The sequence below is a fragment of the Salvelinus sp. IW2-2015 genome, unplaced genomic scaffold (assembly GCF_002910315.2).
Source record: "Salvelinus sp. IW2-2015 unplaced genomic scaffold, ASM291031v2 Un_scaffold659, whole genome shotgun sequence".
Lineage (NCBI taxonomy): Eukaryota > Metazoa > Chordata > Actinopteri > Salmoniformes > Salmonidae > Salvelinus > Salvelinus sp. IW2-2015.
In genome coordinates, this window is record NW_019942591.1 from 181,892 (window position 1) to 199,421 (window position 17,530).

The following is a 17,530-nucleotide window of genomic DNA, read 5'->3' on the forward strand; positions in this document are numbered from 1 at the left end:
CGCACATGTAATTTGAAACAATCCACAACTATATATATATATATACATATATATATAAAAAAAATAAGCTAATAGTCACCTATGGCTAAGTCAAGCTCTCTCGTAAAGTTTTTTGAATAATTTTATTTAGACAGAGGTAATTATATACCTATGGCAAAACACCAATGTACTTTAGGGGTTAGCCAGCATTTTAGCAGTGCACTGTGCACCTGCCAATGTAACTTTTTAATTCGCAAGTGTCTGAAACCGGAGATCTGTATATAATTACGAGATGCTCATGTTACGGTTGGGTGAAGCGGCAAAGGAGCGCTGAGCAACAGCTACATAGGCAGCGGAGTGGAAATCCTGCACATGCGCAGAAATCTCCGTATCTTTATCCATGGCAAATCGTGTTTGTACTGGTTTGCACAATGTGTTATTGATACTCATTCAATTACAAACATGATGTTATATATAAAAGCAAAACGCAAAAGCAGAATTTTTTTCTAAAATGTTTCTTAGCAGAGTGAAATTGCAAAAAAAAAAAAAAAGACTGAAAAATGGATGAGTAATTTCACTTTTTTTTTTTATCAACATAGTAAAACCAATCATCTAACCAAAAACCCACTCATTCCCAAAACACATTAAATGTAACATTTCCATATTTTAACATACAGCATAAATTGGGCACCAGCACCATTAACTAAAACATCATTCACTCATGATATCCCAGGTGGCTATTTATTACAGGTATTGGTCTTGACCTTTTTGTAATACAGTGTGAATACCTGAGTTCAGTGTCACAACGCAAGTAAACCGTGGCAGTGGAAGCAAGCAGTTTGGTTCCATAATAACATACTACAACCCGTTTGTTGGTAAAAGAGGCCTGTGGGCAAGTGTGCTGTGGTGTGTGCAGTGCAATTTCATGAAACAACTACAGAGCATAACAGTCTTTCTCCCTAAAGTTAGGTTTGGGATCTCTGAACTATACCAGGCCTTATTATGGGAATGACGTCACACTTTGTGGGCGAAATAGGGGTCCTCGAGGCCCTGCCATAATTTGGACTGATATCAAAATGTTGGATAAGGCAGTTGTAATGCTTTGGTTTTTACATGATATATACAATACCATCACTACAGTGTAATATCAACAAACGTATTTCACTGACTGTAGAGTCAGCACACTTTATCACGACAGTGGAGAGGGTCCGCCTCACCAACCCCCTCTGTGTCACTACATTGCATCTCTCTTATAAACCCCTGAGTTTTGCTGATTGTGATTGGTCAAGAGTCCCTCAAGAGTTCCCACGGTAGGTCACATTGGTGAAAGTGGTGGTGGCTCCTTTGTACAAGGGGTTGTTAGCCTGGAAAATAGAAACAAATAGAGGATGTGTCATCTTGACATGGATAAATATTCTGGCCATTCATATTTTCTCCATCAGATGGCAGCTTTGTCTTAAAAGCATAGTCAGACTCACCGTATCCCATTTGGCCTTAGCCCTCTCCTCCTCAAACTTGGCGAACTCTCGGCGGTCGTGGATGGTGACCAGCAGCTTCCAGATGAGCAGGCCAGCCAGACCCAGAAACAAGATGGCCCCCGCCACCGCCATGAGAACCACCAGGATATCAGGCCCTTTAGGGCAGTCTGAAAGAGAGAGAAGAAAACAGGAGGAGAGAGAAGAGAGAGGATTGAGCAGGGAAAAGAGATGGAGAGAGACGAGGAGGAGGGGAGGGTTTGGGTGGATGACATTTGTGTCTGCAATAGGGGACTAGCGTTAATGCACCTCGCTCTGGCTTTGGGGTTGTCTTTGTTCCTCTTGGGTGCGTGTCAGAGGGGAGAAGACTACCAGGGGTGGCAGGGCTGAGTGCTATTATCAGCTTTAGAGAACCATTCTGCCCCCTCTGTACCTGCTCTACTCTCTAGTGGTGTCTGCCAGCCACAAAGACAAAGACTGACGTGGCACCCAGAAACACACTATTCTTAGCTAGGGAGAAAAATCGACTCCTCCTACAGCTCCCGGCTTTAGTCCTATGCACACATAGTAATGCACATTATTTCTACAGATAACTAAAGGAATTCACTCTCATCCAGACCCTGCCAAACGCATATCACATGCTGTACATATGAGCACAGAACTCCGACCCATTCACACACGGATGGACACACTCACCAGGCTCCATGACATACAGGATGGACTTTCCGCTGGCATCCTCGTAGTACTGGAAGCGCTCTACACAGTCATTCTCATCCTTATAGGTGCAGTTCACAGCATTCTTCTCATAGAAGACTGGGATGAAAGAGAGGGTTATAGGGGGTTAGAACCAAGTGGAGGATAAGGAGAGAGAGAGAGAGAGACAAGATGAGGAGCTGGAGGTTAATTCTATTTATTTTGCAGCACATAGTAAAATCAATGGACACATCATTAAATATACAGACAAACAAATACAATATAAACAGCAGTGTCCATAGGAATTAGACCTCTAAACCAGACATGAATAAACCAGTCTGTACCAAAACAGTACAGTCCTACCGCATATTGAGAAAGCTAATAGCAGCTGGGATGAAGGAGAGTTTTGAGCTATTCGTTTTAAACCTAGGGAGCCTGTATCTGCGCTCTAAGGGAAGCATACAAAAATGTATCAAACGGGAGATGCTAGGAGTCTCAGAATGGATGGCTCCTTGCGTATGATTCATGTATGTTGCTGGCGAGAAAGGTCCGTTACTGTAAGTTCATACCAATGATCCTGCTACCTGGTTTCACAATGATACTCAGCCTGTTCTGGTTCTTTAGGTTTAGATTACCGAATCAGCAGATCATATTGAATGTTAAAATGGATTCGATGAATGATTTCTAGAAAATGGTCATCAGCGTCATATCCACCCTGAAACTGCAGAGTTTCCTCAGGAAGAACAAGCTCTGATACTGTAGAGAAATTGGGGGCCTCCATGTGGGTTGCTAACACCCAGTTTATATAACATGCTTTAAACTACTTAAAGGAACAATTAGGTTTAAGTGCTTTGCTCAAGGGCACATTGACAAACATTTCACGTGGTCGGCTCAGTGGTTCGAACCAGCAACCTTTCAGGTACTGGCCCAGCGCTGGCCCAGCCCACTAGCCCACTAGGCTACCTGCCGCTCACATCATAGGAAGATGTGAGATCATCAAGCACGTTAACACGCACTGTAAATAATGCAATCTGTTGCGTGGAGAGCATGTTGAACACACAATAAGGGAACATTGTGTAATAGTTCTTACCTAGTTCTTCCACCTTCTGAATTTCATCCCTGCAGATTCGGGCACAGCTTTTCTCCTCAAAGAGACGGCCTCTCTTGAAGTGCTTACATTCAACACATTCCCTGCAGATACAACACAATGTTAATACATCATCATCATCATCAACTTCTTCATCATAATCATCCTCCTTTCCCTTATTGCATCACCATTTCATCATCACCCCTATCACATGTACTCATACAGTATCTGTGTGTAGGCAGTTATACTGCCCCCTGTATTTACTCACTTCTTGATGCTGCAGGCATCAGGGCAGGTTGGACACCTCTCACAAGTGGCCCCGTAGGCCCCTGGCTGGGTGCACTCACAGGCCCCACACACACACTGGCCCCGGCCACTGCACAGCAGGCCCATGCTGGACATGCAGGTGTCTGTCCGGGTTGTGCAGTTACAGTTCTCCCCCATCCAGTCAGAGCCACACTTGCAGAAGCCACAGTCACATTTCCCATGGCCTGGTAGACACAGAGAGTGAGGATGGGCCATTTTTTATGGCCATTTTATGTCTAACTTAGAGACAGTAATAATGTATATTTTGTAAATTAGGTTTATCTTTCTCTTATACATCACGTTATCAATACTGGACAAACCCATGAGTGCAATTACAACCCTGGCCTGGAATGTTTTGAATTTCTAAGCAACGTGTATGTGAGTGGTTGTGCATGTGTTTTTGCCAGATTGTATCTATACTTAACTAAAACAGAAACCCAACATGTAAAGTGTTGGTCCCATGTTTCATGAGCTGAAATAAAAGATCCCAGAAATTTTCCATATGCACAAAAAGCTTATTTCTCTCAAATGTTGTGCACAAATTTGTTAACATCCCTGTAAGTGAGCATTTCTCCTTTGCCAAGATAATCCATCCACCTGACAGGTGTGGCATATCAAGAAGCTGATTAAACGGCATGATGATTACACAGGTGCACCTTGTGCTGGGGAGAATAAAAGGCCCCTCTAAAATGTGCAGTTTTTCACTCAACACAATATCACAGATGTCTCAAGTTTTGAGGGAGCGTACAATTGGCATGCTGACTAGAGGAATGTCCACCATAAGCCGTCTCCAATGTCGTTTTGGAGAATTTGGCAGTACGTCCAGCCGCAAACTACGTGTATGGCGTTGTGTGGGTGTTGTAACTTTAATGGGTTATGAGTTAATGAGTTAATGTTTACAGTTAATTCATTGAGCTGTATCTAAAGATATTTTCTTTAGAGTTATTTACATATGGAATTGTATTAGAATTTGTGTGTTGGAGAATGAGAGAACTACATACATATTTCTGTTGCATTGGTTAGTATTGGATTACGCTATTGACGGAAAGTTCCAGAATGCCTTGCGACAGGAGGTAGAGAGAGCGAACGCGCCAGTTATGTCCAAGTGACAAGTGATTATCCTGACTTTCGCTAGCAACTTTCTTTTATTGTTTTGTAGAATCTGAAGTTGTTAAATGTAACGTGAACAAGTAGTATTACTAAAAGAAGCTTTTGTTTCAAACCCGACGTCCCGAGTCATTACTTTGAAGATATTTATTCTACAGTGGGTGAGCGGTTTTCTGATGTCAACATTATGAAAAGATTGCCCGATGGTGGTGATGGGATTATGGTATGGGCAGGCATAAACTACGGACAATGAACACAATTGCATTTTATCAATGTCAATTTTAATGCACAGAAATAACGTGACGAGATCCTGAGGCCCATTTTGAGGCCCATTGTTTTTAAGCTGTCTGTGACCAACAGATGCATATCTGTATTCCTAGTCATGTGAAATCCATAGATTAGGGCCTAATGAATTCATTTCAATTGACTGATTTCCTAATATGAACTGTAACTCAGTCAAATCTTTGAAATTGTTGCATGTTGTGTTTCTATTTTTGTTAAGTATAATTGTCAGCAATTCTGCGTGTGTTTGTCTCTGTATTAATGAGTGTATTGAGAGTATGGGCAGGCAGGCACGTGTGATGAGTCCATATTGAGTAATAATTCCCAAAACATTAAGTCATCAATTCATGACCAGACAATGGCAGGATAAGCTCCCTTCTTAATGAAGCAAACTGGTAATCCATCCCACTCATCCCCTCCCAACACTGGGACAATCTCTGGATGTGATGGCCACACCCTGGAGCCTCCACAATATCTCTCAGACCAGCCAGCAAAATTGAGAAATGATTGTTTGATTGCCCTCAGACAGACATACCGGCTGAAGGTTAATGCAACAGGGCTGGGCAATGAATGACGAAGAGCAGAGACAAACTGAGTCACTGTCTCAGAGCTCAACTGGGTTAGAGTGACCGCTGGAAACTGAACAGAGGTCTGTAAACTGTAAAAACATGCCCTCAGAGACATGGGCATTGTTGTTTTCAGGTGAAACCACCTCCGTCAGCAAAATTCCCCAGTCCCCACACCCTACTCTGTCATCACTATGAGATAAGTGAGTGTGTGTGTGTGTTTGTAATGAAAGAGGCAGCTATAGGTATAAAAAGTCGCTTTACCGTCTTGCAGGCACATAAGCTGTCTGAGTTGAGCTGGTTAATGTTTTACAGTATGTATCCCACAAACAGAGCACGAACCCAACTGAATGCTTTTGACTGGGACACAATCAATACATAGTAAAGAAAGTCCCGGTTTTCCTCTCTTAAAAATGTTCTTGTGTTTGGCTAATGCTCCTTATACTCTACCTCATCCGTACAGTGAGTTCATGCTTGTGCCTTGTTCTCTCTACTGTACTTGCTGTTGGGTCGAGTCAGAGACATGGGAATGAGTTTCTAGGGATACATCCCAAATGGAACCCTATTCCCTACACAGTGCACTACTTTTGACGTGAGCCCTATGGGCCCTGGTCAAAAGTAGTGCACTATATAGGGAACAGGGTGCCATTTGGCATGCATTTCTAAATAATCTGCCTCGGTCTGAGACGGCACTCTAATCCTCCGATTTATCAAGTCGTAAACATGAACTACAGAGACACATAAACATGGAGTCCAGGAGGGAGGACAGAGCGAATGAGAGCGAAGCCGTGGAGGAAGTCATAGACATAAATATAAAGAAAGAGAGAGAGAGAATAAAGAAAGAGCACGAGAGAGAGAGGGGGGGGGGGTACTGTAAAGACACCGATGAGAGAATAATAAAACATTTAAAAAGGGAGAGGAGATGGGGGAGTATTTGTGATGGAGATTAACTTTAAAAGTGGGAGATAGAGAGGATAGAAAGAGAGAGGGCAGGGTGCCAGAGGAATGCTAACTTTCCTGTTCTCTCTTGTCTGTTTGTGTGCCCTGTGGATGTGCTTGCTGACTCCTGCTCCATTGTGCTCCACAGCCACAGCCACAGCCCCAGCTCCAGAGCAGAGGGGAAAATACACATCCTCCGGGGGATGTGGGAGGGCCTGTGGTTGGGAGGACGGGACGGGGGAGACTCAAATTGAGCTGGGCCCAGGGACTCTTATACTATACTGTTCGTCACACAGCAATGACGTAATGCCAACAAGACTCCAGAGACACAGGCTGACTAAGTTGAGTCTCCTTCAGCGTGCTCTACTCACTAAATATGGAGTTCTGGACTGTTGCATTTCTGTGCCAACCATAGACAAGAGTACATCTCAATGACTAAGACCACAATCCCACAAACAACATATTTTCCACTGACGAAACCATAGATAATGCTGAGTTAAGACAGTAATTACTGTTTTAACATAAATATATCCCACTCCCAAGTCCTGACTTCACCCTAAGCACCATACATAACATTTCACACATAGCAGACATTTCACACCAAAAAAGCCAACTTAACCAATTTCTTAATCAGCATTATTCTGTGAATTGAAGGAAAATAAATGTAGCTCATGTGTCAAGGTTTGTTCATTCAACAAACTTTGCTCACATTGAGCTGAATGTACATGAACTTGTTGAGACGAACTACAAGTTCATGTTTTCCTTTGGAGTAAAATTACAGATATGTTTGCTAAAAACCACACCCATCGTTATTATATTTCCCAGCATGCTCTATTGCAGGTTGATTTTCAGAATTGTTTGTTTCAATATCTCTGTTTTTGCATGTACATTGATTGGTTGATTAATCTTATGCTACACAAACATAAAAAACGTACATTTTTCAAAACTAATCGTCACGCCCTGACTAGTTATATTTGGTTTCTTTATTATTTGGTTAGGTCAGGGTGTGACAAGGGTGGTTTGTTTAGTTTTTGTATTGTCTATGGGTTTTTGTCTTGTCTAGGGTTTTTGTTATCTATGGGGATTTTGTATTGTCTAGGGGTAAATAGGTTGATGGTGGCCTGGATGGGTTCCCAATCAGAGACAGCTGTTGATCATTGTCTCTGATTGGGGAGCCTATTTAGGTTGCCATTTTCCAAGTTGGTTTTGTGGGTAGTTGTCCTTGTTAGTTGCCTGGATGCACTACGTTGGCGTCACGTGTCGGTTTGATATTTATTGTTTTTTGTTTTTTGTTGGCGACACCGGTAAATAAGTATGTACGCTCAAAACGCTGCGCCTTGGTCCACTCCTTTAAACGGCCGTGACACTAATCCAATCTGTTAGTAGATTTTTTTGTACCCGTTACTGAGATGGCTGTTCCAGTTTATATGATTTAGGTTGTCTCAATAATCAATATCTTCTACCCTGTCAGTAATTCTCAATGCAGGTTGTGGGTGATTGAAAGTTCCAATTGTTGTGTATCCTCACTCTAGTTGGATTCCAATAGGAATTACACATAATGTGACTTGCAGGCTTGATGTGGCCTGTACACCAGGAGTTTCAGACAACTGCGTTTGGGTGTAACTAGGCCCTCAAAGAAAGGCCTGATGATATATGTAATATACTGTCGTGAAGAGTTTCATTTTACACTGGGAAATATGCAGATAAAGTAGAATAGAATGTATGTTGGTTCAGCTATATGCCCAAACAATGACCAAACTCACAGTCCTATTGCAGCTGGTTGCCTTAGGTACGTTGAATTAAAAAAAATATTCCGGTGCACATTACCCCTCTTGTTCAGCCCGCGGGCCCTTTTTATAGTGCCTTCCCAAAGGGCCAGACTGCTTATGTTAAGAGATGCTGTCTCACATGACTCAGACCCCCCTGGCTTCCCGTCTAAATCCCTGTGGAGGCATGCTATGGCTGGGTGAGTGGAGAGCGGGATGAGGAAAAGTCTGGACAATGTGAAAACAAACATGTGAAGCGGTTGACCATGGGAACATCCTCATTCCTAGGACGACAGACTCAGGGCTACGCTGGGAACTAATGGCAACCATCTATTTGACAACAAGGGATGTCTTATGGAGGCAATCAAACAGTGTATTTTCAGTAAAAATTACTATAATAGACTACATAGCTCTTTCCCTGAAAGAGTAACAGACATAACTTCTCTACAGGTATCCAGTGCCGCTCATTCTTTCAGTGATTACAACAGCGATTGGCCAATCTGACTTCAACCTCTGTTACCATAAGCAAAGTCCTGGTTGTCTAATAAAGCTCAATCCATCCCTAAGGGAACGGCTGTGGTTAAAACACAGAGTTATAGCTACAGCCAACACATACAGTACCAGTCAAAAGTTTGGACACACCTACTCATTCAAGGGTTTTTCTTTATTTTTACAATTTTCTACATTGTAGAATAATAGTGAAGACGTGAAGTAACACACATGAAGTCATGTAGTAACCAAAGAAAGTGTTAAACAAATCAAAATATATTTGAGATTCTTCAATGTAGCCACCCTTTGCCTTGATGACAGCTTTGCACACTTGGCATTCCCTCAACCAGCTTCACCTGGAATGCTTTTCCAACAGTCTTGAAGGAGTTCCTACATATGCTGAGCACTTGTTGGCTGCTTTTCCATCACTCTGCGGTCCAACTCATCCCAAACCATCTCAATTGGGTTGAGGTCGGGTGATTGTGTAGGCCAGGTCATCTGATGCGGCACTCCATCACTCTCCTTCTTGGTCAAATAGCCCTTACACAGCCTGGAGGTGTGTTGGGTCATTGTACTGTTGAAAAACAAATGCTAGTCCCACTAAGCGCAAACCAGATGGGATGGCGTATCACTGCAGAATGCTGTGGTAGCCATGCTGGTTAAGTTTGCCTTGAATTCTAAATAAATAAGACAGTGTCACCAGCAAAGCACCATCACACCTCCTCCATGCTTCACGGTGGGAACCATGAATCATGTTTCTTGGCCCAAGCAAGTCTCTTCTTATTATTGGTGTCCTTTAGTAATGTATCTTTGCAGCAATTTGACCATGAAGGCCTGATTCATGCAGTCTCTTCTGAACAGTTGATGTTGAGATGTGCCTGTTACTTGAGCTGCAATCTGAGGTGCAGTTAACTATAATGAACTTATCCTCTGCAGCAGAGGTAACTCTGGTTCTTCCTTTCCTGTGGCGGTCCTGATGAGAGCCAGTTTCATAATAGTGCTTAATGGTTTTTGCGATTGCACTTGAAGAAACTTTAAACTTTCTTGAAATGTTCCAGATTGACTGACCTTCATGTCTTAAAGTAATGATGGACTGTCGTTTCTCTTATTTGAGCTGTTCTTGCCATAATATGGACTTGGTCTTTTACCAAATAGGTCTATCTTCTGTATACCACCCCTACCTTGTCACAACACAACTGATTGGCTCAAACGCATTAAGAAGGAAAGAAATTCCACAAATTATCTTTTAATACGGCACACCTGTTTAATTTAAATGCATTCCAGGTGACTACCTCATGAAGCTGGTTGAGAGAATGCCAAGAGTGTGCTAAGCTGCCATGAAGACAAAGGGTCTCTACTTTGAAGAATCTCAAATATAAAATATACTTGAATTTGTTTAACACTTTTTTTTTGGTTACGACATGATTCCATGTGTGTTATGTCATAGTGTTGATGTCTTCACTATTATTCTACAATGTAGAAAATAGTAAAAAATTAAGAAAAACCCTGGAATGAGTAGGTGTGTCCAAACTCTCGAATGTCACTGTATATAAATGTAGCAACAGCACCATGACTCATCTGCTATGCAGCAACATTCAATTATCCAATGACAGGACCTATTGCAATGCTCTACTTTGACTTCACAACGGGTGTGCTGTGCAGGCGTGCAGTAGGGAGAGATGATCAGTGATGACACCTCATACTTCATTCCCAAGAGTGGGTAGAAGATTGATGGAATCAGTGAGCGCTGTGAGCTCGTTTACTACGCTCAAATGATCATGGGAAGAAGACGTGGTTTTGATTTGAATAATCTGAATAACGTCTTGTGAGTAAGTATATTGTAAACATGTTCCGTTTCCTTCGAATGTTTTCACCCTCGTAATACAATCTAAGTGTAAGAGCAGACTAGGTATGTCCATTGGCGCTACAGTGCAGTAAGCATAGTGAATTTGAGGTCAAAGTCATCGAACCACTGCGTTCTCTGTTTATTGCTACATAACATTGTGTAGTCTTCTCGGTCTATTTCAAAGCCAACAACATTCAGTATATGGCATATAATAAGAATGTGGGGTAACACCTTATTTTACAGCTTGGTTTAAGCCGATATTTATCTACTATTTACAGTGGCAAGAAAAAGTATGTGAACCCTTTGGAATTACCTGGATTTCTGCATAAATTGGTCATCAAATTTGATCTGATCTTCATCTAAGTCACAACAATAGACAAACACAGTGTGCTTAAACTAATAACACACAAATTATTGTATTTTTCTTTCTATATTGAATACATCATTTAAACATTCACAGTGTAGGTTGGAAAAAGTATGTGAACCACTAGGCTAATGACTTCTCCAAAAGCTAATTGGAGTCAGGAGTCAGCTAACCTGGAGTCCAATCAATGAGACGAGATTGGAGATGTTGGTTAGAGCTGCCCTGCCCTATAAAAACACTCACAAACTTTGAGTTTGCTATTAACAAGAAGAACTGCCTGATGTGAACCATGCCTCGAACAAAAGAGATCTCAGAAGACCTAAGATTAAGAATTGTTGACTTGCATAAAGCTGGAAAGTATCTCTAAAAGCCTTGATGTTCATCAGTCCACGGTAAGACAAATTGTCTATAAATGGAGAAAGTTCAGCACTGTTGCTACTCTCCCTAGGAGTGGCCGTCCTGCAAAGATGACTGCAAGAGCAAAGCGCAGAATGCTCAATGAGGTTCAGTTAGTGTCAGTTAAAGACTTACAGAAATCTCTGGAACATGCTAACATCTCTGTTGACGAGTCTACGATACTTAAAACACTAAACAAGAATGGTGTTCATGGAAGGACACCGCGGAAGAAGCCACTGCTGTCCAAAAAAAACATTCATGCACATCTGAAGTTTGCAAAAGTGCACCTGGATGTTCCACAGCGCTACTGGCAAAATATTCTGTGGACAGATGAAACTACAGTTGAGTTGTTTGGAAGGAACACACAATACTATGTGTGGAGAAAAAAAGGCACAGCACAACAACATCAAAACCTTATCCCAACTGTAAAATATGGTGGAGGGAGCATCATGGTTTGGACAGCTTGTTATCATCAGCGGAAAAATGAATTCCCAAGTTTATCAAGACATTTTGCAGGAGAGTGTTAGGCTATCTGTCCGCCAATTGAAGCTCAACAGAAGTTGGGTGACGCAACAGGACAACGACCCAAAACACAGAAGTAAATCAACAGCAGAATGGCTTCAACAGAAGAAAATACATCTTATGGAGTGGCCCAGTACTGACCTCAACCCGATTGAGATGCTGTGGCATGACCTCAAGAGAGTAGGTCACACCAGACATCGCAAAAATATTGCTGAACTGAAACAGTTTTGCAAAGAGGAATGGTCCAAAATTCCTCCTGACCGTTGTGCAGGTCTGATCCACAACCACAGAAAAATTTTGGTTGAGGTTATTGCTGCCAACGGAGGGACAACCAGTTATTAAATCCAAAGGTTCACATTCTTTCCCCACCCTGCACTGTGAATGTTTACAAGGTGTGTTCAATAAAGACATGAAAAGGTATAATTGTTTGTGTGTTATTAGTTTAAGCAGACTGTGTTTGTCTACTGTTGTGACCTAGATGAAGATCAGATCAAAATGTATGACCAATTTATGCAGAAATCCAGGTATTTCCAAAGGGTTCACATAGTTAATACCATATACAGTGGCAAGAAACTGTAGTAACAATGGATCAACTACGATTAAAGCCAAGCTAATAATCGAATAGGTTAAATTAACAGTAAAAGAGAGAGGTCTGGATACGGGTCAACTGAGGCATTGTGGACATGTTCTATGGAAATCTCCTCTATCCTGCTAAAACCATAAGTCTTCCAAAAACCCTAACCCTAAAGCAAACACAGACAAGGAATGTTACAAGAAGGGGTAAAAATAAAACACAAAAAGAAACCAACATGGCTGCCTCCTTGACAGACACCACAGTGGTCTATCCACTCACCTGAGCAGATCTCTCCTTTGAAGCGCAGGCAGTTGAAGTCGTCACACTCGCAGTACTTGCCCCACACCTTTCCAAAGCCACTAGTGTGGCAGGAGCATTGTCCACACACACAGTTTCCCCTCCCACTGCAGATGGGGTCCTCAGGTTTGGGGCTGCAGTTGCCCTGGTCTGAGGGCCTGTAGTCCCCGTCGGCACACTCACAGCGGTCTCCCAGGCGCCCCGGGTGACACTGGCACACACCACACTCGTAGGTCCCATTTCCCTGGTTACAGAGAGGGCTCTCGGGCTGGGCTGTGGCCTCACAGTCACACCCGCAGGCGAAGTGGACCGTAACCTCCAGGGCGTCCTTGAAGCCCACAGGCTTAATGGTGAAGGTACGGTTCCTCTCCTTAGGGCAGCCGTGTAACCTGGCCTCCACACTGAACGACACCTGGGGGGAAAGGTGTGTGTGATACAGCAGGTTACATTTGAACTTTGCAGTAAGAACAGAGCATTATTCCTATACCTAAGATCTGACACTAGGCCAGCATTTATCATCCAGATGGTGAGTGGTACAGGTACTGACTGTGTCTCCGATCTTAAGTCCGGAGCAGGACTTGAGTCCCTGGATGAGCTCTCCGTTGAGGCAGGTGGCGTTGAAGGACAGAGCCAGCTCCTCTGGAACACCCAGCAACTCCAATTCCACCTTGGAACGAATCCTCTACTCCACAGGTCAGGGGTCAATGAGCAGAGGTCAGAAAGAACTCAATCAGAAACATAAACGATTCAGAAAACCTCTACTCTTAGTCTCTGTGGAAATGGATACAGTGTGTATATACAGTGTTCTATCTGTGACACATTGGCTCGTGGGAAGTCAAATAGACTGTTTGAGAATTAAAGGGGAGCTGAACTCAGTCCTTTAGCCGCGCTTTTCCACGTCCTCATTAAGAAACGCTAGAAGCAATGAGAGTTTGAAGTGGGAGCTGTATGTTTGCTAATGTTGTGTGTTCTTCTTGAAATATCTCAAACAGCCAATGTACGAGACGAATGACTTAGCAACCGCATGACGCAGCATGACAAGCTCAAAGCATTTCCTACTTTCTAGAGTATCAGTATTTTTTATGACAATTGTGTTCATGATGTTAACGTTAGCTCCTGTTCTTTCAACATAAGTGTCATTCTTTCAACATAACATTGGCTACGATGTCTATGTTTTGTTGTCTCGTGTGTAAACATGTCCGAGGCGCTGCATGTTAATGGGTAGTTCTGTTGTCTGTAAATGGCCGGGCTGTATGTTGATTCTGCTGCTATGATTGGATAGAGTGCACTCAGCGCAGCTGTTTCTCAGTGCAAGACAATTCTCCCTAGGTGTTACCAACTCATGTTAATGGTAAAGTAGGCATGACTGGGCATGATAGAAATCAAAACCCAACTCTCATATATACGGCTGTCTCTTACCTCGTAAGCATCCAGGATGAGTTGGATCACATTCCCAGAGTCATCCGACAGTGTTCCAACTGTGGTGCCAGGAATGAGCTGGCTGTAGTTCTGAGGAAAGAGGGTCCAAGGGGACATAAGAGGTAATGTACCATATCCCTACACCTAGTAACCACGGTGACCCTGCATATGTACTCACCTGGTAGAGGGGCACCACATTGTTGGTCACAGCAAAAATGAGGTTGATGTTGTTCTCCGACATCTTCTCTGTGATCAGAGCCAGAGAGGGGTAGTCCTGAAGGAGAAGACCATCATTATCATAACGTTTCTCTGGTGATAACAGAAGAATAGAACTCCAACACAAACTCCCTGACACACACCACTCACCAGGGTTGACGACTTGTCATAGTTGTTGTCTCTGTCGATGTGACACTGTCCGTCATTGGGCTGCACTAGACCAGCCAGCCGGCCGTCCAAGGCTATGTGTGTCGTAGCGTCGGTAGTGAACACCAACAGGTGGGAGGCATCCCCACGCCAGCCTATCTTGTCCTAGTGACAGACGGAGGGAGAGAGAGGGAAAGAAGAGGAGAGGAGAGAAACGGTATGTATTCAAGTTTGTGTGCTGTTTTCTAAACCACTGTGTGTGTGTGTGTGTGTGTGTGCCTGTATGTCTCTAGGTGTGTGTGTGTATTTATCACCTTGCACACCACTGCCTGTATGACCGCGTCGAAGCCTCCCTCTGGAGAGTCTCTGTTACGAGACACCTGCTGCTTCGCCACTTCCTCGGTGAAGCGCTCCACCTGCTTGGTCAGCGACAGCACGTGCTTGTAGCCAAACTGAGGCAGGCACCGCGTCTGGATCCTACACATCACACCCCATGCCATGCCGAAAACAGGAAATTGACAAAAAAAAGGTGGCGAGAGATGGAGAAAGAAAGATAAATACATTGCTGTTAGACACAATTTGACAGCTATTAACAAAGACACATCCTGAGGAAGTTTGAGCTTCAACACAGAATATCAACCCTTTTCAGAATCAAAATCCACTCTGAACAATCTCCTCCTCCTCTCCCTCCTCCTCCACCTCTCTGTCCCCTCCACCCCCCACTCACCCAAGGCAAGGGTTACTGATTGCTTCCTCAGGGTAGGTGTACATATATGGGGACAGGGGCTTGTCCACAAAGGCCCCAAAGCCCATACGCAGGTTGCTGGTGGTGCGGCCCATGGCTGCAGCCAGCTGGTTGCCCAGGGAGCGCAGGCGGGCCAAGTCGTCCTTCATGGAGTAGGAGAGGTCCATCAGATAGTACAGGTCAACCGGGTAGTCCTCCACCTGCTTCACTGTCACTGTGAAACGCCTGGCATCATCTGAGAGAGAGAGAGAGATGTGGGAAAATGTCAAAAGTGGTGGGGGCAGGTAGGGTACAAAGGATAAAAAGGAGGTGGATGAATTTGTGAGAGAGGAGAGGCGAAATATGTACTTCAATGTACTTTAGATGAGTTGTGAAGCAGGTGTATATGGGTGTTCGCATGTGAGCCTATGCTGTGTTAGTGTACCTGGTCTCAGAGTGAGGCTGAGTTTCTGGGGTCTGATCTGGGTGACGTCGTCAGCAGCCCCCGATGCCTTGTCACTGAGGGGCGTGTTTTCTAGCACACTGAGGCTACTGACGGGGAACTCTAGCCCCCCCTTCGTACACCCCCCATCCAACAGGTTCTGCTTCAGGTCACACCGGGACACACTGGAGCCCCCTTGGCCAAACTCCTGACCCCAGGAAAACAACACACACACTGGTGAGAGTAACACTTCCCAATGAGACAACCAGTAAAGGGACAGTGATCAATTAAAAAAGTGCATCTAAATGCAATACAATGGAAGGGGGGTTCAGTAGATGAATACAGTATTGGGACAGTGACACATTTTTTGTTGTTTTTGACTCTGTACTCCGGAACTTTGGATTTGAAATGATGCAACGACTATGGTGTTAAAGTGCAGCATGTCATCTTTAAGTTGAGGGTATTTTCATCCATATAGGGTGAACCATTAGGAAATGACAGCACTTTGTGTACATAGTCTCCCAGGGGTATACTTACTTCCTTAAAGCACCAAGCACAGCTAGGGTGGATAGCCAAACACTGTCTGCAGGTGCTCACCCCTCGAGATGTGCAGATGTTTGAGCCTGAAGTACACACCAACATAAACATGAGTGAATCGGTAGGAAGGTCCAGTAGTGGGAATCAAAGAAGCTATATATGGACACTTGAATAGAAATCATATAGGCTATGTGCTGTATGGACACTTTTAGACTGATTCTTTATTAGCTTCGAGTGTTTCTGACAATGTTATTCTACTTGCTGTTTTGCCCAGTAATTGTGGCTCATGACGTTTCTCCACACTGACTCTGCATTTAAACTACACTTCTTCTTTGCTCACTACTTCAGTAGTTAGTTGGGCCACATACGGTTCCGTTTCTCTACCACACACACTCTTTTCTCTCTCTGCTGGTTCCTTCTCCTCTGCCTCCTCTCTGCCCCAGGCTCCACTTCTCTCCTCTTCTGTTACGCCATACTGCTTGCTACTGCTTGCTACTGCAAGCCTGTCCTGTCACGCACAGTGTTTTGTACAACAGCTGTCATGCAGGCAATTCGATACTAGTGAAAGAGGCACACACTGCAGGAATTTCCACCACTGTATTACGCTAACATGTGTCATGTTGACGCTGCTCAATAAGTCTCTGATGTTAAAGATTACGTCTTGCAACAGTTGGTTAAAACCTGATTGCGGTCCTATCAAAAAATAAAATAAATGAGATGTATACGCTTATTTGTTCGATGTATTGAGGTTTAATTATGTGTTAGATATCCTTTTCTATTATTATTATTATTATTATTAGGCTATTCTGCATGTTGAAGTGATTGCTTGTCTATATAGCACTGTTTCTATAAAAACAGGAGGCCAAAACAAATACTATGTGAAAGTGTTATCTTATGATGCAAAGGTGTGGCCTGTACAAATATGAGCGCACTCTGGCACAACGTCTCGCGAATTAGCGATCCCTTTTAAGGACTCAACATGCCCAATGTTCCATTCCAGTAGCGCAATACAGTTCATTGTTTTAGCAAATAAAATCGTTTCTGAGTTTTTCTGGAACTTAAGACGTATTACTTGTTAAAAACATAGGATAAAACAAAAGTATAATTAAAATTCAGTCTGCATTCTAGAATAGAAAACGTCTTATAGAATGGCAATGGAAAACGTATTACATACAAATGATTAAATGAAAAAGAAAATACTTACCAAGAACTTCAGAAGAAGCTAATAATAAACCAGAAAATATCCATAGTCGGTCAAAAAAAGTTCCCATGTTGGAGAGACCGGTTAGGACTGACTGCTTGACTTTCTCCGCCTGCTCCACCTCTGTAGTAGTATTAGTAGTCTGCTCTCAAACCA

The 17,530-nt window shown here is 43.2% G+C and overlaps 1 protein-coding gene across 1 annotated transcript; it reads right to left on the bottom strand.

Annotated features, from left to right (window-relative positions):
* Positions 1-544: 544 nt before the first annotated feature.
* On the bottom strand, positions 545-17,530 carry LOC112068719 (integrin beta-3). Its single transcript, XM_024135912.2, has 15 exons — positions 17,378-17,530; positions 16,174-16,259; positions 15,640-15,844; positions 15,198-15,450; positions 14,785-14,947; positions 14,474-14,635; positions 14,286-14,381; positions 14,108-14,197; positions 13,236-13,370; positions 12,671-13,100; positions 3,503-3,725; positions 3,238-3,338; positions 2,151-2,267; positions 1,458-1,624; positions 545-1,343 (listed from the first exon to the last, which is right to left on the bottom strand). The coding sequence occupies exons 1-15, from the start codon at positions 17,442-17,444 to the stop codon at positions 1,275-1,277; spliced, it is 2,364 nt and encodes a 787-aa protein (XP_023991680.1). The 5' UTR covers positions 17,445-17,530; the 3' UTR covers positions 545-1,274.

What these genes read in the sequence shown, in the direction of transcription:
- LOC112068719 (XM_024135912.2), bottom strand. Translation starts at nt 17,444, where the DNA reads ATGGGAACTTTTTTTGACCGACTATGGATATTTTCTGGTTTATTATTA. An exon ending in GTGCTTGGTGCTTTAAGGAA is followed by an intron (nt 15,845 to 16,173) that starts GTAAGTATACCC and finishes TCCTGGGGTCAG; the next exon opens with GAGTTTGGCCAAGGGGGCTC. An exon ending in ATGTGGTGCCCCTCTACCAG is followed by an intron (nt 14,198 to 14,285) that starts GTGAGTACATAT and finishes CTCTTTCCTCAG; the next exon opens with AACTACAGCCAGCTCATTCC.